General features: G+C 57.3%; 2 protein-coding genes across 4 annotated transcripts in view; one reads left to right on the top strand and one right to left on the bottom strand.

Moving 5' to 3' along the window:
• The window catches only part of LOC107307009 (carnitine O-acetyltransferase-like), a 52594-nt gene extending 48104 nt beyond the window's left edge, over nucleotides 1–4490 (bottom strand). Inside the window, exons 1-2 of one of the 3 annotated variants that reach the window (XM_085535064.1) lie at nucleotides 4187–4490; nucleotides 1702–1805 (exon numbers count right to left, since the gene is read on the bottom strand). In XM_085535064.1, coding sequence (XP_085391190.1) covers nucleotides 1702–1805; nucleotides 4187–4441 — 359 coding nt within the window. In that variant the 5' untranslated portion in view covers nucleotides 4442–4490. The remainder of the gene's footprint in view (nucleotides 1–1701; nucleotides 1806–4186) is intronic. The other 2 variants (XM_085535063.1, XM_085535062.1) reach the window with 2 other exon arrangements.
• Nucleotides 4491–5019: 529 nt separating this feature from the next.
• Nucleotides 5020–27014, top strand: PPT2 (palmitoyl-protein thioesterase 2). Its single transcript, XM_085535080.1, has 7 exons — nucleotides 5020–5213; nucleotides 17636–17789; nucleotides 19432–19527; nucleotides 21325–21432; nucleotides 24743–24826; nucleotides 25662–25746; nucleotides 26900–27014. The coding sequence occupies exons 1-7, from the start codon at nucleotides 5055–5057 to the stop codon at nucleotides 27012–27014; spliced, it is 801 nt and encodes a 266-aa protein (XP_085391206.1). The 5' UTR covers nucleotides 5020–5054.
• The last annotated feature ends 398 nt before the right edge of the window (nucleotides 27015–27412 follow it).

Below are 27412 nucleotides of genomic sequence, written 5' to 3'. Positions count from 1 at the left end.
ACCCAGTGCCCCCCAGTGCCCCCCATTGCCTCCCATTAGCCCCCAAAGCCCCCCAGTCCTTCCCATTAACACCCAGTCCCCCCTATTCCATTCCAGTGCCCCCCATTCCCTCCCACTGCCCCCCATTACCCCCCCAGTACCCCCCAATCCCACCCCATTACCTCCCACTGCCCCTATTACACCCCAGTGCCCCCTATTACCCCCCCAGTGCCCCCCATTACCACCCAGTGCCCCCCCATTACCCCCCATAACCCCCCACTGCCCCTATTACCCCCCCATTGCCTCCCAGTACCCCCCATTACCCCCACAGCCCCCCCAGTGCCTCTCATTCCCCCCCCTATTCTATCCCAATGCCCCCCAATCCCTCCCAGTGCCCCCCATTACCCCCCAGTGCCCCCCATTACCTCCCATTCTCCCCCCCATCCCATCCCAATGACCCCCATCCACCCCCTATCCCCCCATTCCCCCCCAATTCCCCCCCCATTCCATCCCATTAACCCCAATTCCCCCCCATTCCATCCCATTAACCCCCAATTGCCCCCATTTACCCCCATTCCATCCCATTAACCTCAATTCCCCCCCATTCCCCCCCATTCCATCCCATTAACCCCCAATTCCCCCCCATTCCCCCCCATTAACCCCCCATCCCCCCCCATTAACCCCCCATCTCCCCCCCATTCCCCCCAATTCCCCCCCATTCCATCCCATTAACCCCCCAATTCCCCCCCATTCCATCCCATTCCCCCCCAATTCCCCTCCCATTCCATCCCATTAACCCCCAATTCCCCCCCATTCCATCCCATTAACCCCCAATTCCCCCCCATTACCCCCCAATTCCCCCCCATTCCACCCCATTAACCCCCAATTCCCCCCATTACCCCCAATTCCCCCCCATTCCTTCCCATTAACCCCCAATTCCCCCCCAACACCCCCAATTCCCCCCCATTCCATCCCATTAACCCCCCAATTCCCCCCCATTCCATCCCATTCCCCCCCAATTCCCCCCCATTCCACCCCATTAACCCCCAATTCCCCCCCATTACCCCCAATTCCCCCCCATTCCTTCCCATTCCCCCCCAATTCCCCCCCATTCCATCCCATTAACCCCCAATTCCCCCCCATTCCATCCCATTACCCCCAATTCCCCCCCATTCCCCCCCATTAACCCCCCATTACCCCCCATTCCCCCCATTCCATCCCATTACCCCCAATTCCCCCCAATTCCCCCCCATTCCATCCCATTAACCCCCAATTCCCCCCAATTCCCCCCATTAACCCCCAATCCCCCCCATTCCCCCCCATTCCATCCCATTAACCCCCATTCCCCCCATTCCATCCCATTAACCCCCATTCCCCCCATTCCATCCCATTAACCCCCAATTCCCCCCATTAACCTCCAATCCCCCACATTCCCCCCCAATTCCATCCCATTAACCCCCCATTCCCCCCCATTCCATCCCATTAACCCCCATTCCCCCCCATTAACCCCCATTCCCCCCCATTAACCCCCATTCCCCCCCATTAACCCCCAATTCCCCCCCATCTCCCCCCATTCCCCCCCATTGCCCCCCATTAACCCCCAATTCCCCCTCATTCCATCCCATTAACCCCCAATTCCCCCTTATTCCTCACCATTACCCCCCCATCTCCCCCCATTCCCCCCCCATCTCCCCCCATTGTCCCCCCCCCCCATTTACTCACTGCAGCTGCCCCCCGGTTCCCTCCCATTTCTGGGTGGGCAGCACCAGCCCAGCGCTGCCATGGACGGGGAGGGGCAGCCGCCCCCCGGGGGCTCGAGGCCAGGCCTAAAAATGGGGGGGGGGGGGGGGGGGTCATCCATCATCCATCCCATAATAGAAACCTCCCTTCATACTTACCCACCCCACACTCGCCCCATCGACCCCCCGCCCCATAAACCCCAATAGACCCCCCACCTCCCCACCCATGCCCCATAAACCCCCCATAGACCCCCACACACCATAGACCCCCATAGACTCCCCTGCCCCATAGACCCCAACAGACCCCTCACCCCCATAGACCCCAATAGACCCCAATCCCCCCCCATAGGACCCCATAGACCCCCAGTAGACCCCAATAGACCCCAATCCCGCCCCATAGCCCCCCATAGATGCCCCCCCGCCCCATAGACCCCCATAGATCCCTCGTAGATACCCATAGAACCCCAATAGACCCCAATAAACCCCCATAGACCCCCCACTTCCCCCCCCATGCCCCATTGACCCCCCTGCCCCATAGAGCCCCATAAATCCCCCCACCCCATAGACCCCCCACCCCATAGACCCTCATAGCCCCCCATAGATCCCCATAGCCCCCCACAGACCCCCATATACCCCTCCGCCCCATAGACCCCAATAGACCCCATAGACCCCCATAGATCTGCATAGACCCCCATAGACCCCAATTCCCCCCCATATCCCCCCATAGACCCCCATAGATCCCCATATCCCCCCATAGACTCCCACAGACCCCCATAGACCCCAATCCCCCCATGGCCCCCCATAGCCCCCCATAGTCCTGAATAGGCCCCATAGACCCCCATAGATCCCCATAGACCCCCACAGCCACCCATAGACCTGAATAGGCCCCATAGACCCCCAATAGACCCCAATAGACCCCCATGCCCCCCCATAGCCCCCCACAGCCCCCCATAGACCCCCATAGATCCCCATAGACCCCCATAGATTCCCATAGACCCCAACAGATCCCCATAGACCCCAATAGACCCCAATTCCACTCCATATTCCCCCATAGACCCCAATTGACCTCCATAGACCCCAATAGACCCCAATCCCCCCCCATTTCCCCCCATAGACCCCATAGATCCCCATAGCCCCCCCTAGACCCCAATCCCCCCCCATAGACCCCCATAGATCCTCATAGAGCCCCATAGACCCCCATATTCCCCCCTAGACCCCAATCCCCCCCATAAACCCCAATAGACCCCCATAGACCCCAATCCCACCCCATTTCCCCCCATAGACCCCATAGATCCCCATAGCCCCCCCTAGACCCCAATCCCCCCCATAACCCCCCATATCCCCCCATAGACCCCAATCCCCCCCATAGACCCCCATAGACCCCAATAGACCCCAATCCCACTCCATAGATCCCCATAGACCCTCCCCACCCCATAGACCCCAATAGACCCCATAGACCCCAATAGACCCCAATCCCACCCCATAGACCCCCATAGACCCCAATAGGCCCTCATAGCCCCCCATAGATCCCCATAGACCCCATAGAGCCCCATAGATCCCATAGACCCCCCCCCATAGGCCCCAATAGACCCCAATCCCACCCCATACAGCCCCATAGACCCCCATAGATCCCCATATCCCTCCCTAGACCCCAATCCCACCCCATAGAGCCCCATATCCCCCCATAGACCCCAATAGACCCCAATTCCCCCCCATAGACCCCAATCCCACCCCATAGAGCCCCATAGACCCCAATCCCCCCCCATTTCCCCCCATAGACCCCATAGATCCCCATAGCCCCCCATAGACCCCAATCCCCCCCCATAGACCCCAATCCCCCCCCATATCCCCCCATAGACCCCATAGATCCCCATAGCCCCCCATAGACCCCAATCCCCCCCCATATCCCCCCATAGACCCCATAGATCCCCATAGCCCCCCATAGACCCCAATCCCACCCCATAGAGCCCCATATCCCCCCATAGACCCCAATAGACCCCAATCCCACCCCATAGCCCCCCATAGACCCCAATCCCACCCCATAGAGCCCCATATCCCCCCATAGACCCCAATAGACCCCAATCCCACCCCATAGACCCCCATAGATCCCCAATAGACCCCAATCCCACCCCATAGCCCCCCATAGACCCCAATTGACCCCCATAGACCCCAATAGACCCCAATCCCCCCCCATAGGCCCCCATAGATCCCCATAGACCCTCATAGCCCCTCATAGATCCCCATAGACCCCCATAAACCCCCATATTCCCCCCTAGACCCCAATCCCCCCCATAAACCCCAATAGACCCCCAATGGACCCCAATGCCACCCCATAGACCCCAACAGACACTCATAGACCCCAATCCTCCCCCATATCCCCCCATAGACCCCAATTCCCCCCCATAGATCCCAATCCCCCCCCATATCCCCCCATATCCCCCCATATCCCCCCATATCCCCCCCCTCACCCCGCTGGGCGCCGCTCCCCGTTGCAGCCTTTGGTGCAGCCTCGTTCCGACCCCCCCCGGCGCCCCGAAGGCCCTGACGATCCTCCTGCTCCGCGCCCATTGCCGGGGCCCCAGCAGCGCCCTCAAGGCCCCGAGGTACCGGCCCAGGGTCGCCCCCAACGTCGGCCATAACGGGGGTGGGGGAGGCGGCTCCAACGGGATCCCCCCGTTCTCCTTCCTCCGGCCACGACGCATCGCGGCGCGGAGTGATGACATCACTTCCGGTCAGCTGGGCTTTTATACCCTTGTATTCACCGGAAGTGATGAGCTCACTTCCTGTTAGCTACGCACTTCCGGTCAGCTAGGCCTCATCCCCTTTGCGTCCGCCGGAAGTGATGAGCGGACTTCCGGTCAGCTAGGCCTCATCCCATTTAGGCCCGCCGGAAGTGATGAGCGCACTTCCGGTCAGATAGGCCTCATCCCTCTTGTGTCCGCACTTCCGGTCAGCTAGGCCTCGTTGTTTAGCACCCGCCGGAAGTCACGGCCTAACTTCCGGTCAGCTAGGCCTCATCCCCCCTGTGTCCTCACTTCCGGTCAGCTAGGCCTCATTCCCCTTGTGCTAGCCGGAAGTCGCGACCGCACTTCCGGTCAGCTCGGCCTCATTTGTGGCACTCCGGAAGTCACGACCTAACTTCCGGTCATCTAGGCCTCATTGCTTTATGCTCACCGGAAGTTACGGCCTCACTTCCGGTCAGCTAGGCCTCATTTGTGGCACTCCGGAAGTTACGGCTTCACTTCCGGTCAGCTAGGCCTCATTCCCCTTGCGCCCGCCGGAAGTTTGGCAACCGGAAGCGTAGCGTCGCGCTGTTTTTACGTCACTTCCGTCAAAATGGCGGCCGTGTTCGCTCTCTGTGTGCTCCTATGGGGGTTTATTGGGGGGGTCTTTTGCCCCCCTCCCCCCCCCGCCCCCCCCCGGCCCGTCATTGTGGTTCACGGGCTCCTCGACAGCGCAAAGGATTTCGGGAGGCTGCAGGAGTTCATACAAGAGGTGGGGGGGGGCCTTTAATATGGGGGGGGGCCTTTAATATGGGGGGGGGGCTTTAATATGGGGTAGGGGTGGCCTATAATATGGGGGGGGGTCTATTATGTGGGGCAGGGGGAGGCCTGGGGCCTAGATATAGGGCTGGGGGTGCTGTAATGTGGGGCAGGGGGTTATTATATGGGGCAGGGGGAGGCCTGGGGCCTGCTATGGGGCTTTGGGGGCTGTTATGTGGGGCAGGGGGAGGCCTGGGGCTTATAGGGGGGTATTATGTGGGGCTGGGGGGGTTATTATGTGGGGCAGAGGGGGCCTATAATATGGGGGGGTCTATTATGTGGGGCTGGGGGAGGCCTGGGGCCTGTTATGGGGCTGAGGGGGTTTTATGTGGGGCAGGGGGAGCTGTAATATTGGGGGGGGGGGCTGTTATGTGGGGCAGGGGGGGCCTATAATATGTGGGGGGTCTATTATATGGGGCAGGGGGAGGCCTGGGGCCTAATGGGGGCTGTTATGGGGGGCAGGGGGAGGCTTTAGTATGGGGGGGGCTAATATGTGGGGCAGGGGGAGGTTTTGGGCCTGTTGTGGGGCTGGGGGGGGCTTTAATATGGGGGTGGGGGCTGTTATGTGAGGCAGGGGGTGCCTATTATATGGGGGGGGTCTATTATATGGGGCAGGGGGAGGCCTGGGGTCTATTGGGGGCTGTTATGTGGGGCTGGGGGAGGGCTTTAATATGGGGAGGGGGCTGCTATGTGGGGCAGGGGGGGTCTATTATGTGGGGCAGGGGGAGGCCTGGGGCCTATTGGGGGCTATTATGTGGGGTTGGGGGGGGTATTATGTGGGGTAGGGTGAGGCCTGGGGCCTGTTATGGGGCTAGGGGGGTGTATTATGGGGGGCTGGGGGGGGGGGGTTAATATGGGGGGGCTGTTATATGGGGCAGGGGTGGCCTATAATATGGGGGGGGGTCTATTATGTGGGGCAGGGGGAGGCCTGGGGCCTGATATAGGGCTGGGGGTGCGGTTATGTGGGGCAGGGGGTGCGGTTATGTGGGGCAGGGGGTTATTATATGGGGCAGGGGGAGGCCTGGGGCCTGATATGGGGCTTTGGGGGCTGTTATGTGGGGCAGGGGGTGCTATTATGTGGGGCAGGGGGAGGCCTGGGGCCTATTGGGGGTATTATGTGGGGCTGGGGGGGGTAATATGTGGGGCTGGGGGGCTATAATGGGGGGGGGGGGGGGCTATTATGTGGGGCAGGTGGAGGCCTGAGGCCTATTGGGGGGTATTATGTGGGGCAGGGGGGGGATATTGTGGGGGAGGTGGGGCTGTTATGTGGGGCAGGGGGGGGGCTTTAATATGGGGGGGGTCTATTATGTGGGGCAGGGGGAGGCCTGGGGCCTATAGGGGGGTATTATGTGGGGCTGGGGGGGTTATTATGTGGGGCAGGGGGGGGCCTGGGGCCTGATGTGGGGCTGGGGGTTGATTATGTGGGGCAGGGGGTTATTATATGGGGCAGGGGGAGGCCTGGGGCCTGCTATGGGGCTTTGGGGGCTGTTATATGGGGCAGGGGGTGCTATTATGTGGGGCAGGGGGAGGCCTGGGGCCTGATATAGGGCTGGGGGTGCTGTAATGTGGGGCAGGGGGTTATTATATGGGGCAGGGGGAGGCCTGGGGCCTGCTATGGGGCTTTGGGGGCTGTTATATGGGGCAGGGGGTGCTATTATGTGGGGCAGGGGGAGGCCTGGGGCCTATTGGGGGCTATTATGTGGGGTTGGGGGGGTTATTATGTGGGGCAGAGGGGGCCTATAATATGGGGGGGTCTATTATGTGGGGCAGAGGGGGCCTATAATATGGGGGGGTCTATTATGTGGGGCAGGGGGAGGCCTGGGGCCTGCTATGGGGCTTAGGGGGCTGTTATGTGGGGCAGGGGGTGCTATTATGTGGGGCAGGGGGAGGCCTGGGGCCTATAGGGGGGTATTATGTGGGGCTGGGGGGGTTATTATGTGGGGCAGAGGGGGCCTATAATATGGGGGGGTCTATTATGTGGGGCTGGGGGAGGCCTGGGGCCTGCTATGGGGCTTAGGGGGCTGTTATGTGGGGCAGGGGGTGCTATTATGTGGGGCAGGGGGAGGCCTGGGGCCTGATATAGGGCTGGGGGTGCTGTAATGTGGGGCAGGGGGTTATTATATGGGGCAGGGGGAGGCCTGGGGCCTGCTATGGGGCTTTGGGGGCTGTTATGTGGGGCAGGGGGTGCTATTATGTGGGGCAGGGGGAGGCCTGGGGCCTATAGGGGGGTATTATGTGGGGCTGGGGGGGTTATTATGTGGGGCTGAGGGGCTATAATGGGGGGGGGGGGGCTATTATGTGGGGTAGGGGGAGGCCTTGGGCCTATTGGGGGCTGTTATGGGGGGCTGGGGGGGCTATAATATGGGGGGGGGGTTTATTATGTGGGGCAGGGGGAGGCCTGGGGCCTATAGGGGGCTGTTATGTGGGGCTGGGGGAGGCCTTGGGCCTGTTAGGGGAGATTATGTGGGGCAGGGGGGGCTATAATGGGGAGGGGGTTATTATATGGGGCAGGGGGAGGCCTGGGGCCTATTGGGGGCTATTATGGGGGGTGCGGGGGGGGTAATATGTGGGGCAGAGGGGGCCTATAATATGGGGGGGTCTATTATGTGGGGCAGGGGGAGGCCTGGGGCCTATAGGGGGCTGTTATGTGGGGCTGGGGGAGGCCTGGGGCCTGTTATGGGGCTGAGGGGGTTTTATGTGGGGCAGGGGGGGCTGTAATATGGGGGAGGGGGCTGTTATGTGGGGCAGGGGGCTATAATATGGGGGGGGATATTATATGGGGTAGGGGGAGGCCTTGGGCCTATAGGGGGGTATTATGTGGGTCTGGGGGGGTTATTATGTGGGGCAGGGGGAGGCCTGAGGCCTGATATAGGGCAGGGGGTGCGGTTATGTGGGGCAGGGGGTTATTATATGGGGCAGGGGGAGGCCTGGGGCCTGCTATGGGGCTTTGGGGGCTGTTATGTGGGGCAGGGGGTTATTATATGGGGCAGGGGGAGGCCTGGGGCCTGATATGGGGCTTTGGGGGCTGTTATGTGGGGCAGGGGGTGCTATTATGTGGGGCAGGGGGTCTATAATGGGGCCGGGGGTTATTATATGGGGTAGGGGGAGGCCTTGGGCCTATTGGGGGCTGTTATGGGGGGCTGGGGGGGCTATAATATGGGGGGGGGGGTTTATTATGTGGGGCAGGGGGAGGCCTGGGGCCTATTGGCGGCTATTATGTGGGGTTGGGGGGGGTATTATGTGGGGTAGGGTGAGGCCTGGGGCCTGTTATGGGGCTAGGGGGGTGTATTATGGGGGGCTGAGGGGGGGGTTAATATGGGGGGGCTGTTATATGGGGCAGGGGTGGCCTATAATATGGGGGGGGGGTCTATTATGTGGGGCAGGGGGAGGCCTGAGGCCTGATATAGGGCTGGGGGTGCTGTAATGTGGGGCAGGGGATTATTATATGGGGCAGGGGGAGGCCTGGGGCCTGCTATGGGGCTTTGGGGGCTGTTATGTGGGGCAGGGGGTGCTATTATGTGGGGCAGGGGGAGGCCTGGGGCCTATAGGGGGGTATTATGTGGGGCTGGGGGGGTTATTATGTGGGGCTGGGGAGCTATAATGGGGAGGGGGCTATTATGTGGGGCAGGTGGAGGCCTGAGGCCTATTGGGGGGTATTATGTGGGGCAGGGGGGGGATATTGTGGGGGGAGTGGGGCTGTTATGTGGGGCAGGGGGGGGGCTTTAATATGGGGGGGGGTCTATTATGTGGGGCAGGGGGAGGCCTTGGGCCTATTGGGGGGTATTATGTGGGTCTGGGGGGGTTATTATGTGGGGCAGGGGGAGGCCTGGGGCCTGATGTGGGGCTGGGGGTTGATTATGTGGGGCAGGGGGGGCTATAATGGGGGAGGGGCTTGTTATGTGGGGCAGGGGGGTAATATGTGGGGCGGGGGGGGCTATTATGTGGGGCAGGGGGAGGCCTTGGGCCTATTGGGGGGTATTATGTGGGGTGGGGGGGGATATAATGGGGGGGTGGGCTGTTATGTGGGGCAGGGGGAGGCCTGGGGCCTATAGGGGGGTATTATGTGGGGCTGGGGGGGTTATATGGGGCAGAGGGGGCCTATAATATGGGGGAGTCTATTATGTGGGGCAGGGGGAGGCCTGGGGCCTATAGGGGGCTGTTATGTGGGGCTGGGGGAGGCCTGGGGCCTGTTATGGGGCTGAGGGGGTTTTATGTGGGGCAGGGGGGGCTGTAATATTGGGGGGGGGGGCTGTTATGTGGGGCAGGGGGGGCCTATAATATGGGGGGGGTCTATTATATGGGGCAGGGGGAGGCCTGGGGTCTATTGGGGGCTGTTATGTGGGGCTGGGGGAGGGCTTTAATATGGGGAGGGGGCTGTTATGTGGGGCAGGGGGAGGCCTGGGGCCTATTGGGGGCTATTATGTGGGGTTGGGGGGGGTATTATGTGGGGTAGGGTGAGGCCTGGGGCCTGTTATGGGGCTAGGGGGGTGTATTATGGGGGGCTGGGGGGGGGGGTTAATATGGGGGGGCTGTTATATGGGGCAGGGGTGGCCTATAATATGGGGGGGGGGGGGGTCTATTATGTGGGGCAGGGGGAGGCCTGAGGCCTGATATAGGGCTGGGGGTGCTGTAATGTGGGGCAGGGGGTGCGGTTATGTGGGGCAGGGGGTTATTATATGGGGCAGGGGGAGGCCTGGGGCCTGCTATGGGGCTTTGGGGCTGTTATGTGGGGCAGGGGGTGCTATTATGTGGGGCAGGGGTAGGCCTGGGGCCTGCTATGGGGCTTTGGGGGCTGTTATGTGGGGCAGGGGGAGGCCTGGGGCTTATAGGGGGGTATTATGTGGGGCTGGGGGGGTTATTATGTGGGGCAGAGGGGGCCTATAATATGGGGGGGTCTATTATGTGGGGCAGGGGGAGGCCTGGGGCCTATAGGGGGGTATTATGTGGGGCTGGGGGGGTTATTATGTGGGGCAGAGGGGGCCTATAATATGGGGGGGTCTATTATGTGGGGCAGGGGGAGGCCTGGGGCCTATAGGGGGGTATTATGTGGGGCTGGGGGGGTTATTATGTGGGGCAGAGGGGGCCTATAATATGGGGGGGTCTATTATGTGGGGCAGGGGGAGGCCTGGGGCCTATAGGGGGCTGTTATGTGGGGCTGGGGGAGGCCTGGGGCCTGTTATGGGGCTGGGGGGGTTTTATGTGGGGCAGGGGGGGCTGTAATATTGAAGGGAAGGTCTATTATGTGGGGCAGGGGGAGGCTTTAATATGGGGGGGGTCTATTATATGGGGCAGGGGGAGGCCTGGGGTCTATTGGGGGCTGTTATGTGGGGCTGGGGGAGGGCTTTAATATGGGGAGGGGGCTGCTATGTGGGGCAGGGGGGGGTCTATTATGTGGGGCAGGGGGAGGCCTGGGGCCTATTGGGGGCTATTATGTGGGGTTGGGGGGGGTATTATGTGGGGTAGGGTGAGGCCTGGGGCCTGTTATGGGGCTAGGGGGGTGTATTATGGGGGGCTGGGGGGGGGGGGTTAATATGGGGGTGGGGGCTGTTATGTAGGGCAGGGGGTGCCTATAATATGGGGGGGGGGGTCTATTATGTGGGGCAGGGGGAGGCCTGGGGCCTGATATAGGGCTGGGGGTGCTGTAATGTGGGGCAGGGGGTGCGGTTATGTGGGGCAGGGGGTTATTATATGGGGCAGGGGGAGGCCTGGGGCTTATTGGGGGCTATTATGTGGGGCTTTGGGGGCTGTTATGTGGGGCAGGGGGAGGCCTGGGGCCTATAGGGGGGTATTATGTGGGTCTGGGGGGGTTATTATGTGGGGCAGAGGGGGCCTATAATATGGGGGGGTCTATTATGTGGGGCAGGGGGAGGCCTGGGGCCTATAGGGGGCTGTTATGTGGGGCTGGGGGAGGCCTGGGGCCTGTTATGGGGCTGGGGGGTTTTATGTGGGGCAGGGGGGGCTGTAATATTGGGGGGGGGGTCTATTATGTGGGGCAGGGGGAGGCTTTAATATGGGGGGGGATATTATATGGGGCAGGGGGAGGCCTGGGGCCTATAGGGGGCTGTTATGTGGGGCAGGGGGAGGCCTGGGGTCTATTGGGGGGTATTATGTGGGGCAGGGGGAGCTATAATGGGGGGGGGGGGGGTTATGTGGGGCAGGGGGAGGCCTAGGGTCTGATGTGGGGCTGTGGGGCTGTTATATGGGGCAGGATGGGGGTTTGGGCCTGTTGGGGTCTGTTATGGGGGACATATGACCCCAAATTCCCCCTATATGGTCCCTTCCCACCCCATTTCTACCCCATAATTGTGGCTGTTTGTGGTCGCCCCACCCCATAGATGTGGGTCACCCGACCTGTGGGGCCGGTCTGGGGGGTTGGGGGGGGGGCCTATAGGGTGTGGGGTGGGGATTTAGGGGTCTTGGGGGGCCATATGGGGGGATATGGGGGTCTTTGGGGGGCATATGGGGGGATATGGGGGTCCTGGGGGGGGATATGGGGTTATGGGGGGGATATGGGGGTCTTTGGGGGGGGGATATAGGGTTTTGGGGGGTATATGGGGTCATATGGGGGTCTTGGGGGGGATATGGGGGGTTATGGGGGGGATATGGGGGGATATAGGGTTTTGGGGGGTATATGGGGTCATATGGGGGTCTTGGGGGGGGATATGGGGTTATGGGGGGGATATGGGGGTCTTTGGGGGGCATATGGGGGGATATGGGGTTTTGGGGGGGATATGGGGGGGATATGGGGGGATATGGGGGTCTTTGGGGGGGATATGGGGTCTTGGGATATATGGGGGGATATGGGGGTCCTGGGGGGGGATATGGGGTTATGGGGGGGATATGGGGGGATATGGGGGTCTTTGGGGGGGGGATATGGGGTTTTGGGGGCCATATGGGGGGATATGGGGGTCTTTGGGGGGGATATAGGGTTTTGGGGGGTATATGGGGTCATATGGGGGTTATGGGGGGGATATGGGGGGATATGGGGGTCTTTGGGGGGGGGATATGGGGTTTTGGGGGGCATATGGGGGAATATGGGGGTCCTGGGGGGGGATATGGGGTTATGGGGGGGATATGGGGGTCTTTGGGGGGACATATGGGGGGATATGGGGGTCCTGGGGGGGGGATATGGGGTTATGGGGGGGATATGGGGGGATATGGGGGTCTTTGGGGGGGGGATATGGGGTTTTGGGGGGCATATGGGGGGATATGGGGGTCCTGGGGGGGGATATGGGGTTATGGGGGGGATATGGGGGTCTTTGGGGGGGATATGGGGTCTTGGGGGGATATGGGGGTCTTTGGGGGGGATATAGGGTCTTGGGGGGACATATGGGGGGATATGGGGGTCCTGGGGGGGGGATATGGGGTTATGGGGGAGATATGGGGTCATATGGGGGTCTTGGGGGGGATATGGGGTTTGGGGGGCATATGGGGGGATATGGGGGTCCTGGGGGGGGGATATGGGGTTTGGGGGGCATATGGGGGGATATGGGGGTCTTTGGGGGGGGATATGGGGTTATGGGGGGGATATGGGGGGATATGGGGGTCTTTGGGGGGGGATATGGGGTTTTGGGGGGCATATGGGGGAATATGGGGGTCCTGGGGGGGGATATGGGGTTATGGGGGGGATATGGGGGTCTTTGGGGGGGATATGGGGTTTTGGGGGGACATATGGGGGGATATGGGGGTCCTGGGGGGGGATATGGGGTTATGGGGGGGATATGGGGGTCTTTGGGGGGGGGATATGGGGTTTTGGGGGGCATATGGGGGGATATGGGGGTCTTTGGGGGGGATATGGGGTCTTGGGGGGCCATATGGGGGGATATGGGGGTCTTTGGGGGGGATATAGGGTTTTGGGGGGTATATGGGGTCATATGGGGGTCTTGGGGGGGATATGGAGTCTTGGGGGGACATATGGGGGGATATGGGGGTCCTGGGGGGGGGATATGGGGTTATGGGGGGGATATGGGGGGATATGGGGGTCTTTGGGGGGGATATGGGGTCTTGGGGGGACATATGGGGGAATATGGGGGTCCTGGGGGGGGGATATGGGGTTATGGGGGGGATATGGGGGTCTTTGGGGGGGGGATATAGGGTCTTGGGGGGACATATGGGGGGATATGGGGGTCCTGGGGGGGATATGGGGTTATGGGGGGGATATGGGGGGATATGGGGGTCTTTGGGGGGGGGATATGGGGTTTTGGGGGGCATATGGGGGGGATATGGGGGTCTTTGGGGGGGATATGGGGTCTTGGGATATATGGGGGGATATGGGGGTCTTTGGGGGGCATATGGGGGGATATGGGGGTCTTTGGGGGGGGATATGGGGTCTTGGGGGGCATATGGGGGGATATGGGGGTCCTGGGGGGGGATATGGGGTTATGGGGGGGATATGGGGGTCTTTGGGGGGGGGATATGGGGTTTTGGGGGGCATATGGGGGGGATATGGGGGTCTTTGGGGGGGATATGGGGTTATGGGGGGGATATGGGGGTCTTTGGGGGGCATATGGGGGGATATGGGGGTCTTTGGGGGGGATATGGGGTCTTGGGGGGATATATGGGGGGATATGGGGGTCTTTGGGGGGGATATAGGGTTTTGGGGGGTATATGGGGTCATATGGGGGTCTTGGGGGGGATATGGGGTCTTTGGGGTGGATATGGGGGTCTTTGGGGGGGATATGGGGTTTGGGGGCCATATGGGGGGATATGGGGGTCTTTGGGGGGGGGATATGGGGTTTTGGGGGGCATATGGGGGGATATGGGGGTCTTTGGGGGGGGATATGGGGTTTTGGGGGGCATATGGGGGTCTTTGGGGGGGGGATATGGGGTTTTGGGGGGCATATGGGGGGATATGGGGGTCCTGGGGGGGGGATATGGGGTTATGGGGGGGATATGGGGATCTTTGGGGGGCATATGGGGGGATATGGGGGTCTTTGGGGGGGATATAGGGTTTTGGGGGGTATATGGGGGAATATGGGGGTCCTGGGGGGGGATATGGGGTTATGGGGGGGATATGGGGGTCTTTGGGGGGCCGTATGGGGGGATATGGGGTTATGGGGGGGATATGGGGGGATATGGGGGTCTTTGGGGGAGGGATATGGGGTTTTCGGGGGCATATGGGGGGATATGGGGGTCCTGGGGGGGGATATGGGGTTATGGGGGGGATATGGGGGTCTTTGGGGGGCATATGGGGGGATATGGGGGTCCTGGGGGGGGATATGGGGTTATGCGGGGGATATGGGGGTCTTTGGGGGGCATATGGGGGGATATGGGGGTCTTTGGGGGGGATATGGGGTTTGGGGTGGCATATGGGGGGATATGGGGGTCTTGGGGGGGGCATGGGGTTATGGGGGGGATATGGGGGTCTTTGGGGGGCATATGGGGGGGATATGGGGGTCTTTGGGGGGGATATGGGGTCTTGGGGGGATATATGGGGGGATATGGGGGTCTTTGGGGGGGATATGGGGTTTTGGGGGGCATATGGGGGGATATGGGGGTCCTGGGGGGGGATATGGGGTTATGGGGGGGATATGGGGGTCTTTGGGGGGCATATGGGGGGATATGGGGGTCTTTGGGGGGGATATGGGGTCTTGGGGGGATATATGGGGGGATATGGGGGTCCTGGGGGGGGAATATGGGGTTTTGGGGGGGATATGGGGGTCTTTGGGGGGGATATGGGGTTTGGGGTGGCATATGGGGGGATATGGGGGTCCTGGGGGGGGGATATGGGGTTTTGGGGGGCATATGGGGGTCCTGGGGGGGGATATGGGGTTTTGGGGGGGATATGGGGGTCTTTGGGGGGGGGATATAGGGTTTTGGGGGGTATATGGGGTCATATGGGGGTCTTGGGGGGGATATGGGGTTTTGGGGGGCATATGGGGGGATATGGGGGTCTTTGGGGGGGGGATATGGGGTTTTGGGGGGGATATGGGGGCCTTTGGGGGGCCATATGGGGGGATATGGGGTTTTGGGGGGTATATGGGGTCATATGGGGGTCTTGGGGGGGATATGGGGTTATGGGGGGGATATGGGGGGATATGGGGGTCTTTGGGGGGGGGATATGGGGTTTTGGGGGGCATATGGGGGAATATGGGGGTCCTGGGGGGGGATATGGGGTTATGGGGGGGATATGGGGGGATATGGGGGTCTTTGGGGGGGGGGATATGGGGTTTTGGGGGGCATATGGGGGAATATGGGGGTCCTGGGGGGGGATATGGGGTTATGGGGGGGATATGGGGGTCTTTGGGGGGCATATGGGGGGATATGGGGGTCTTTGGGGGGGGATATGGGGTCTTGGGGGGCATATGGGGGGATATGGGGGTCCTGGGGGGGGGATATGGGGTTATGGGGGGGGATATGGGGTTATGGGGGGGATATGGGGGTCTTGGGGGGGCATATGGGGGGATATGGGGGTCTTTGGGGGGGATATGGGGGTCCTTGGGGGGGGAGATGGGGGATATGGGGGGATATGGGGTTTTGGGGGCCATATGGGGGTCTTGGGGGGGGGATGTGTGGGGAATATGGGGTTATATGAGGGGATATGGAGGGATGTGGGGGTTATATGGGAGGATATATTGGGTATTATGGGGTTATGTGGGGGGATATGGGGTTATATGGGGTGGTATATGGGGGGATATGGGGGATGGGGGGATATGGGGTGATATGGGGTTATATGGGGTGATATGGGGTTATATGGGGGGATATGGGGTTATAGGGGTTCTATGTCATCCTATGGGGTTATGGGGGTCTTGGGGGGGCATATGGGGATCTTGAAGGGGGGGGGGGTATGGTGGTCTATGGGGCTACTGTGGGGCATGGCTGTGCTCTATGGACGCTATGGGGCAGTATATGAAGCTCTATGGGGCGCTATGGGGCTCAGCTGTGCTATGGGGAGGTATATGGGGCTGCTATGGGGCTCAGCTGTGCTATGGGGCGGTATATGAAGCTCTATGGGGCTCAGCTGTGCTATGGGGCGGTATATGAAGCTCTATGGGGCTCAGCTGTGCTATGGGGCGGTATATGAAGCTCTATGGGGCCGCTATGGGGCTCAGCTGTGCTATGGGGAGGTATATGGGGCTGCAATGGGGCTCAGCTGTGCTATGGGGCGGTATATGAAGCTCTATGGGGCTCAGCTGTGCTATGGGGAGTTTATGGGGCCGCTATGGGGCTCAGGTGTGCTATGGGGAGGTATATGGGGCCGCTATGGGGCTCAGGTGTGCTATGGGGCGGTATATGAAGCTCTATGGGGCTCAGCTGTGCTATGGGGCGGTATATGAAGCTCTATGGGGCCGCTATGGGGCTCAGCTGTGCTATGGGGCGGTATATGAAGCTCTATGGGGCCGCTATGGGGCTCAGCTGTGCTATGGGGCGGTATATGAAGCTCTATGGGGCTCAGCTGTGCTATGGGGAGTTTATGGGGCCGCTATGGGGCTCAGCTGTGCTATGGGGCGGTATATGGGGCCGCTATGGGGTTCAGCTGTGCTATGGGGCGGTATATGAAGCTCTATGGGGCTCAGCTGTGCTATGGGGCGGTATATGGGGCCGCTATGGGGCTCAGCTGTGCTATGGGGTGCTATGGGGCCGCTATGGGGCTCAGCTGTGCTATGGGGAGTTTATGGGGCCGCTATGGGGCTCAGCTGTGCTATGGGGCGGTATATGGGGCCACTATGGGGCTCAGCTGTGCTATGGGGCGGTATATGAAGCTCTATGGGGCTCAGCTGTGCTATGGGGAGTTTATGGGGCCGCTATGGGGCTCAGCTGTGCTATGGGGCGCTATGGGGCCACTATGGGGCTCAGCTGTGCTATGGGGAGGTATATGGGGCCGCTATGGGGCTCAGCTGTGCTATGGGGCGCTATGGGGCCGCTATGGGGCTCAGCTGTGCTATGGGGCGGTATATGGGGCCACTATGGGGCTCAGCTGTGCTATGGGGAGTTTATGGGGCCGCTATGAGGCTCAGCTGTGCTATGGGGCGCTATGGGGCCGCTATGGGGCTCAGCTGTGCTATGGGGCGCTATGGGGCCGCTATGGGGCTCAGCTGTGCTATGGGGAGTTTATGGGGCCGCTGTGGGGCTCAGCTGTGCTATGGGGCGCTATGGGGCCGTTATGGGGCTCAGCTGTGCTATGGGGAGTTTATGGGGCCGCTATGGGGCTCAGCTGTGCTATGGGGCGCTATGGGGCCGCTATGGGGCTCAGCTGTGCTATGGGGCGCTATGGGGCCGCTATGGGGCTCAGCTGTGCTATGGGGCGCTATGGGGCCGCTATGGGGCTCAGCTGTGCTATGGGGCGCTATGGGGCCGCTATGGGGCTCAGCTGTGCTATGGGGCGCTATGGGGCCGCTATGGGGCCGGTATTGAATCCCCCCCCCCCCTATTTAGAGTCACCCCGGTACCAACGTGACGGTTCTGGACCTGTTTGATCGCGGTCAGTCACTGAGACCGTTGTGGGTCCAGGTGGAAGGATTCAGAACCGCGGTCCAACCCATCATGGACAATGCAGCTGAGGGGGTCCATCTCATCTGCTACAGCCAGGGTATATAGGGGATATAGGGTCTCTATAGGGTTATATGGGGCGATATGGGGTTATATGGGGGGGTATGGGGTGATATGGGGGTATATGGAGTCTCTATGGGGGGTATATGGGGGTATATGGGGTGATATGGGGGGGATATGGGGGGATATGGAGTCTATATGGGGGGTATATGGGGTGATATAGGGTCTCTATGGGGGGATATGAGGGGATATGGGGTGATATGGGGGGATATGGGGTCTCTATGGGGTGATATGGAGGGATATGGGGGGTATATGGGGTCTCTATGGGGTGATATGGGGGGTATATGGGGGGATATGGTGTGATATGGGGGGGTATGGGGTCTATATGGGGGGATATGGGTGATATGGGGTCTCTAAGGGGTGATATGGGGTCTCTATGGGGTAATATGGGGGGATATGGGGGTATATGGGGTCTCTATGGGGTGATATGGGGGTATATGGGGGTTATGGGGTCTCTATGGGGTGATATGGGGGGATATGGGGTGATATGGGGGGATATAAGGTCTCTATGGGGTGATATGGGGGGTATGGGGTCTCTATGGGGTCTCTATGGGGTGATATGGGGGGATATGGGGCTGTGGGTCCAGGTGGAAGGATTCAGAACCGCGGTCCAACCCATCATGGACAATGCAGCTGAGGGGGTCCATCTCATCTGCTACAGCCAGGGTATGGGGGTATGGGGTCTCTATAGGGTTATATGGGGGTATGGGGTTATATGGGGGGATATCCCCCTATATCGCCCCATATAACCCCATATCCCCCCATATCCCCCCATATAACCCCATATCCCCCCATATCCCCCCATATCCCCCCATATAACCCCATATATTCTATATAACCTTATATAATCCCCCATATAACGCCATATCCCCCCATATAACCCCATATAACTCCATATAACCCCATATAACCCCATATCCCCCCCATATCCCCCCCATATCCTCCCATATAACCCCATATCCCCCCCATATCCCCCCATATCCCCCCCTATAACCCCATATACCCCCCTACAACCCCATATCCCCCCATATCCCCCCATATCCCCCCATGTAATCCCATATCCCCCCATATAACCCAATATAACCTCATATCCCCCCATATAACCCTATATAACCCCATATAACCCCATATCCCCCCATATTCCCCCATATAACCCCATATAACCCCATATCCCCCCATATCCCCCCATATCCCCCCATATAACCCCATATATTCTATATAACCCTATATAATCCCCCATATAACGCCATATCCCCCCATATAACCCCATATAACTCCATATAACCCCATATAACCCCATATCCCCCCCATATCCCCCCATATCCCCCCCTATAACCCCATATCCCACCCTTATAACCCCATATCCGCCCATATCCCCCCATATCCCCCCATATCCCCCCATATAACCCCATATAACCCCATATAACCCCATATCCCCCCATATAACCCCATATAACCCCATATAACACCATATCCCCCCATATAACCCCATATAACCCTATATAACCCCATATAACTCCATATCCTCCCATATATCCTATATAACCCCATATAACCCCATATAACCCCATATAACCCCATATACCCTATATAACCCTATATAATCCTATATAACCCTATAGGGGGCCTGATCTGCCGTGCCCTGCTGTGCACCATGGGGCAGCACAACGTGCGCAGCTTCATCTCATTGGCTGCCCCACAGATGGGGCAGTACGGAGGTATCAAGGGGGGCAATTAATGGGGGGGGGGGCAAATAAAGGGGGTAAATAAAGGGGGGGGCAATTAAATGGGGCTGGGGGGCAAATAAGGGGGGTAAACAAAGGGGGGGGGCTTGGGGGGCAAATAAGGGGGTGGGTAATAAATGGGGGGGCAAATAAAGGGGGGGGCAAATAAGGGGGGGGGTAAATAAAGGAGGGGGGTAAATAAAGGGGGGGCAAATAAAGGGGGGGGGTAAATAAAGGGGGGAGCAAATAAGGGGGGGTAAATAAAGGGGGGGCAAATAAGGGGGGGGGTAAATAAGGGGGGGGTAAATAAAGGGGGGGTAAATAAGGGGGGGGTAAATAAAGGGGAGGCAAATAAAGGGGGGGGTAAATAAAGGGGGGCAAATAAAGGGGGGGTAAATAAAGGGGGGGTAAATAAAGGGAGGGCAAATAAGGGGGGGTAAATAAAGGGGGGGTAAATAAGGGGGGGTAAATAAAGGAGGGGGGTAAATAAAGGGGGGGGTAAATAAAGGGGGGGCAAATAACGGGGTGTAAATAAAGGGGGGGGCAAATAAGGGGGGTGGGGGGTAAATAAAGAGGGGTGGGGGGCAGATAATGGAGGGTGGGGGTAAATAAAGGGGGGGTAAAGGGGGGGCAAATATGGGGGGGCAGATAATGGGGGGGTCTGGGGGGGCAAATGAAGGGGGGGTGGGGGGGTAAATAAGTGGGGTGGGGGTAAATAAAGGGGGGGCAGATAAATGGGGGGCAAATTTGGGGTGTATTGGGGTTCATTTGGGACTGTTTTGGGGTTGTTTTGGGGTCATTTTAGGGTGTTTTAGGTCATTTTGGGGGGGGGTTGGGGTCATATTGGGGTTGTTTTGTGGTATTTTGGGGTCATTTTGGGGTGTTTTGGGGTTTTTTTGGGTCATTTTGGGTTTTGGGGTCAGTTGGGGTGTTTTTGGGGTGTTCTGGGTCATTTTAGGGTGTTTTGCGGTCATTTTCTGCCATTTTGGGGTGGTTTGGGGTCATTTGGGGGGGGTTTGGGTCATTTTGGGGTGTTTTTGGGTCGTTTTGGGTCATTTTTGGGGTGTTTTGGGGCCATTTTGGGGCTGTTTTGGGGTCATTTTGGGGTGTTTTAGGTAATTTTGGGGGGTTTGGGGGTCATATTGGGGGTATTTTGGGGTCATTTTGGTTGTTTTGGGGTCATTTGGGTTCATTTTGGGGTGTTTTAGAGCCATTGTGGGCCATTTTGGGGTCATATTGGGGGCATTTTGGGGTGGTTTTGGGTTCATTTTGGGGTGTTTTATGTGTGTTTTGGGTCATTTTGGGGTGTTTTAGGGCCATTTTGGGGTGTTTTGGGGTGTTTTTGGGTCGTTTTGGGTCATTTTTAGGGTGTTTTGGGGCCATTTTAGGGTGTTTTGGGGTGTTTTGGGGCCATTTTAAGGTGTTTTGGGGTCATTTGGGGGCTGTTTTTGGGTCATTTTGGAGTGTTTTTGGGTCATTTTGGGCCATTTTGGGGTGTTTTGGGGTCATATTGGGGGCATTTTGGGGTGTTTTTGGGTTCATTTTGGGGTGTTTTATGTGTGTTTTGGGTCATTTTGGGGTGTTTTAGGGCCATTTTGGGGTGTTTTGGGGTCATTTTGGGGTATTTGGGGCCATTTTGGGGTGTTTGGGGGCCATTTTAAGGTGTTTTTGGGTCATTTGGGGCTGTTTTTGGGGTCATTTTGGGGTGTTTTTTGTGTGTTTTGGGTCATTTTGGGGTGTTTTTGGGGTCATTTTGGGGTATTTTGGGTCATTTTTCCCCTATTATCACAGACACTCAGTACTTGCGCTGGTTGTTCCCCCGTCACATGAAATCCAACCTGTACAGACTGTGCTACACAGCGCTGGGACAGGGGGTGTCCATCTGCAACTACTGGAACGGTGGGTTATAGGGTTTATATAGGGTTATATGGGGTTTATATGGGGTTATATGGGGGGATATGGGGGGATATGGGGTTGTATGGGGGAGTATGGGGGGGATATGGGGTTATATGGGGTTATATGGGGGGGATATGGGGTTATATGGAGGGATATGGGGGGATATGGGGTTATATGGGGGGATATGGGGTTATATGGGGTTATATGGGGGGATATGGGGTTATATGGGGGGATATGGGGTTATATGGGGGGATATGGGGTTATATGGGGTGATATGGGGGAGTATGGGGTTGTATGGGGGAGATATGGGGGGATATGGGGTTATATGGGGGGGTATGGGGTTATATTGGGGGATATGGGGTTATATAGGGTTATATGGGGCTATATGGGGTTATATGGAGGGATATGGGGTTATATGGGGGGATATGGGGTTATATGGGGGGATATGGGGTTATATGGGGGGATATGGGGTTATATGGGGGGGATATGGAGAGATATGGGGGTATATGGGGTTATATGGGGGGGTTGGGGTGTCCATCTGCAACTACTGGAACGGTGGGTATAGAGTTTATATAAGGTTTATATAGGGTTATATGGGATTATATGGGGTTATATAGGGTTATATGGGGTTATATGGGGTTTATATGGGGTTATATGGGGTTATATGGGGTTTATATGGGGTTATATGGGGTTTATATGGGGTTATATGGGGTTTATATGGGGTTATATAGGGTTATATGGGGTTATATGGGGTTATATGGGGTTATATGGGGTTATATGGGGTTATATGGGGTTATATGGGGGGATATGGGGTTATATAGGGGGATATGGGTTTATATGGGGTTATATGGGGTTATATGGGGGGATATGGGGTTATATAGGGTTATATGGGGGAGATATGGGGTTATATGGGGTTATATGGGGTTTATATGGGGTTATATGGGGAGATATGGGGGTATATGGGGTTATATGGGGGGATATGGAGGGATATGGGGGATATGGGGGGGTTATATGGGGGTGTCCATCTGCAACTACTGGAACGGTGGGTTATAGGGTTTATATAGGGTTATATGGGGTTTATATGGGGTTATATGGGGGGATATGGGGTTATATGGGGTTATATGGGGTTATATGGGGGGATATGGGGTTATATGGGGTTATATGGGGTTATATGGGGGAGATATGGGGTTATATGGGGTTATATGGGGGGATATGGGGTTATATGGGGGGGTATGGGGTTGTATGGGGGAGTATGGGGTTATATGGGGGGGATATGGGGATTTATGGGGGATATATAGGGTTTATATGGGGGGATATGGGGTTATATGGAGGGATATGGGGTTATATGGGGTTATATGGGGGGGATATGGGGTTATATGGAGGGATATGGGGGGATATGGGGTTATATGGGGGGATATGGGGTTATATGGGGGGATATGGGGTTATATGGGGGGATATGGGGTTATATAGGGTTATATGGGGGAGATATGGGGTTATATGGGGTTATATGGGGTTTATATGGGGTTATATGGGGTTGTATGGGGGAGATATGGGGTTATATGGGGGGGATATGGGGTTATATGGGGGGATATGGAGGGATATGGGGGATATGGGGGGGTTATATGGGGGTGTCCATCTGCAACTACTGGAACGGTGGGTTATAGGGGAGATATAGGATTTATATGGGGTTATATGGGGTTATATGGGGTTATATGGGGTTATATGGGGGAGATATGGTGGGGGTATGAGGTTATATGGGGGATTATATAGGGGATATATGGGGTTATATGGGGGGATATGGGGGGATATGGGGTTGCATGGGGGAGTATGGGGTTATATGGGGTTATATGGGGGGGATATGGAGAGATATGGGGGTATATGGGGTAATATGGGGTTTATATGGGGTTATATAGGGTTATATGGGAGGATATGGGGGTATATGGGGTTATATGGGGGGATATGGGGTTATATGGGGGGATATGGGGTTATATGGGGGTATATGGGGGGGTTGGGGTGTCCATCTGCAACTACTGGAACGGTGGGTTATAGGGGATTTATGGGGGATATATAGGGTTATAAGGGGCTTATATGGGGTTATATGGGGTTTATATGGGGTTATATGGGGGAGTATGGGGTTATATGGGGCTATATGGGGTTATATGGGGGAGATATGGTGGGGGTATGGGGTTATATAGGGTTATATGGGGGAGATATGGGGTTATATAGGATTATATGGGGCTATATGGGGTTATATGGGGGGATATGGGGTTATATGGGGGGATATGGGGGAGTATGGGGTTGTATGGGGGAGATATGGGGTTATATGGGGGGGGTTGGGGTTATATGGGTGGATACGAGGTTATATAGGGTTATATGGGGGAGATATGGGGTTATATAGGGTTATATGGGGCTAAATGGGGTTATATGGGGGAGATATGGTGGGGGTATGGGGTTATATGGGGAGTATGGGGTTATATAGGGGGATATGGGGGGGATATGGGGTTATATGGGGGGATATGGGGGAGATATGGGGTTATATGGGGGAGATATGGGGCAGATATGGGGGGATATGGGGTTATATGGGGGGATATGGAGGGATATGGGGGATATGGGGGGGTTATATGGGGGTGTCCATCTGCAACTACTGGAACGGTGGGTATAGGGTTTATATAGGGTTTATATAGGGTTATATGGGGTGATATGGGGGATATATAGGGTTATATGGGGTTATATGGGGGGGATATGGGGAGATATGGGGGTATATGGGGTTATATGGGGGGGTTGGGGTGTCCATCTGCAACTACTGGAACGGTGGGTTATAGGGCTTATATAGGGGATATATAAGATTATATGGGGTTATATAGGGGATATATAGGGTTATATGGGGTTATATGGGGTTATATGGGGTTTATATGGGGTTATATGGGGTTTATATGGAGTTATATGGGTTTATATGGGGTTATATGGGGTTTATATGGGGTTATATGGGGTTTATATGGGGTTATATGGGGTTATATGGGGTTTATATGGGGTTATATGGGGTTATATGAGGTTTATATGGGGTTATATGGGGTTATATGGGGGGATATGGGGTTATATGAGAGGATATGGGGTTATATGAGGGGATATGGAACTATATGGGGGGGTATGGGGTTGTATGGGGGGGTTATATGGGGATATATGGGGGATATGGGGTTATATGGGACCCCCAAATCCCACCCTGTGACCCCATAGCATCACAGCGGCCCCCCAGCCCCATAGTGGGGTTGTAGGGAGCAGCTGTGGGGCTGATTTGGGGCTTTCCCCCCCCCAGACCCACATCATCGGGATCTGTACCTCAACAGCAGCGACTTCCTGGCCCCACTGAATGACGAGCGCCTGCACCCCAATGCGTCGGGTGAGCCCCATAGCTGCCCCATAGAGACCCCATAGCTGCCCCATAGGGACCCCATAGCTGCCCCATAGAGACCCCATAGATGCCCCATAGAGACCCCATAGCTGCCCCATAGGGACCCCATAGCGGCCCCATAGATGCCCCATAGAGACCCCATAGCTGCCCCATAGGGACCCCATAGAGACCCCATAGAAACCCCATAGCTGCCCCATAGGGACCCCATAGAGACCCCATAGTTGCCCCATAGCGACCTCATATAGATCCCATAGCTGCCCCATAGAGACCCCATAGCTGCCCCATAGGGACCCCATAGATGCCCCATAGAGACCCCATAGCTGACCCATAGGGACCCCATAGAGACCCCATAGAAACCCCATAGGGACCCCATAGCTGTCCATAGAGTCCTGTAGGGCCCCATAGGGTCCCATAGGGCTCTGTAGGGCCCCATAGAATCTAATAGGGCTCTGTAGGGCCCCATAGAACCCCATAGAGCTCCATAGGGTCTGTAGGGCTCTATAGGGCCCTATAAGGTCCTGTAGGGCCCCATAGGGTCCTATAGGGCTCTGTAGGGCCCCATAGGGTCCCATAGGGCTCTGTAGGGCCCTGTAGGGCTCTGTACGGTCCCATAGGGTCCTGTACGGTCCCATAGGGTCCTGTAGGGCCCTATAAGGTCCTGTATGGCCCCATAGGGTCTCATAGGGTCCTGTAGGGTCCCATAGGGTCCTGTAGGGTCCCATAGGGCTCTGTAGGGTCCCATAGGGTCCTGTAGGGCCCTATAGGGTCCTGTAGGGCCTTGTAGGCTCTCTGGACCCTATAGGACCCCATTGCCACCCCATAGCCTGGAAGCAGAACCTGCTGCGCATCCGGAACCTCGTCCTCATCGGGGGCCCCGACGACGGCGTCATCACCCCATGGCAGTCCAGGTCTGCGACCCCAAAACGGCCCTAAATAGCCCCAAAATGGCCCTAAATGGGCTCAAATGGCCCTAAAATGGCCCTAAATGGCCCTAAATGGCCCTAAATGCCCCTAAAATGGCCCTAAATGGGCTCAAATGGCCCTAAAAATGGAAACAAATGGGCTCTGAAGGCCCAAAATGGACCCTAAATAGGCCCTAATGGGCTCAAATGGCCCTAAATGACCCCAAATGGCCCTAAAATAGCTCTAAAATGGCTATAAATGGGCTCAAAATGGCCCCAAAAGGGCCCTAAATGGGCTCAAATAGCCCCTAAATGGCCTTAAATGGCCCCAAAATGGCCCTAAATGGGCTCAAATAGTCCCAAATGGCCCTAAATGGCCCCAAAATGGTCCTAAATGGGCTCAAATAGCCCCAAAATGGCCTAAATGGGCTCAAATGGCCCCAAAATGGCCCTAAATGACCCCAAAATGGTCCTAAATGGGCTCAAATAGCCCCAAAATGGCCCTAAATGGGCTCAAATGGCCCCAAATGGCCCTAAATGGCCCCAAATGGTCCTAAATGGGCTCAAATAGCCCCAAAATAGCTCTAAATGGGCTCAGCCCCAAAATGGCCCTAAATGGCCCCAAAATGGTCCTAAATGGGCTCAAATAGCCCCAAAAAGGCCCTAAATGGCCCCGATATGGCCCTAAATGGCCCCAAAATGGCCCTAAATGGGCTCAAATGACCCCAAAATGGCCCTAAATGGGTTCAGATAGCCCCAAAATGGCCCTAAATGGCTCAAATGACCCCAAAAATGGCCCTAAATGGGTTCAGATAGCCCCAAAATGGCCTTAAATGGCCCCAAAATGGCCCTAAATGGGCTCAAATGACCCCAAAATTGCCCTAAATGGGCTCAAATAGCCCCAAAATGGCCCTAAATGGCCCCAATATGGCCCTAAATGGCCCCAAAATGGCCCTAAATGGCCCCAAAATGGCCCTAAATGGGCTCAAATAGCCCCAAAAAGGCCCCAAATGACCCCAAAAAATGGCCCCCAAATGACCCTAATAATGGAAAATGGCCTAAATGGCCCAAAAATGGCCCTAAATAACCCCAAAAATGGCCCCAAATGACCCCAAAAAGGCCCCAAATGACCCCAAAACGTCTCCCCCCCCCCCCCCAGCCTTTTTGGGTTCTATGATGCCAACGAGACGGTGCAGGACATGAGATCCCAGCAGGTGAGTGACCCCAAAAGAGCCACAAACCACCCCATAAACAACGGGACCCCCACCCCATAATAACGGACCCCCACCCCATAAATGACGGGACCCCCATCCTGCACCATAAATAACGGGACCCCCATCCCACCCATAACAACGGGACCCCCATCCCACCCCATAAATAACGGGACCCCCATCCCACCCCATAAATAACGGGACCCCCATCCCGCCCCATAACAACGGGACCCCCACCCCATAACAACGGGACCCCCATCCAACCCCATAAATAACGGGACCCCATCCCACCCCATAAATAACGGGACCCCCATCCCACCCCATAAAGGACGGACCCCCATCCCACCCCATAAATAACGGGACCCCCATCCCACCCCATAAATAACAGGGACCCCCATCCCATAAATAACGGGACCCCCATCCCATAAATAACGGGACCCCCATCCCGCCCCATAACAACG

This window comes from Coturnix japonica, unplaced genomic scaffold (assembly GCF_054131305.1).
Source record: "Coturnix japonica strain WE unplaced genomic scaffold, WE-NBRP24 Scf107, whole genome shotgun sequence".
NCBI lineage: Eukaryota > Metazoa > Chordata > Aves > Galliformes > Phasianidae > Coturnix > Coturnix japonica.
This window is presented reverse-complemented; position numbering and strand designations above follow the sequence as displayed.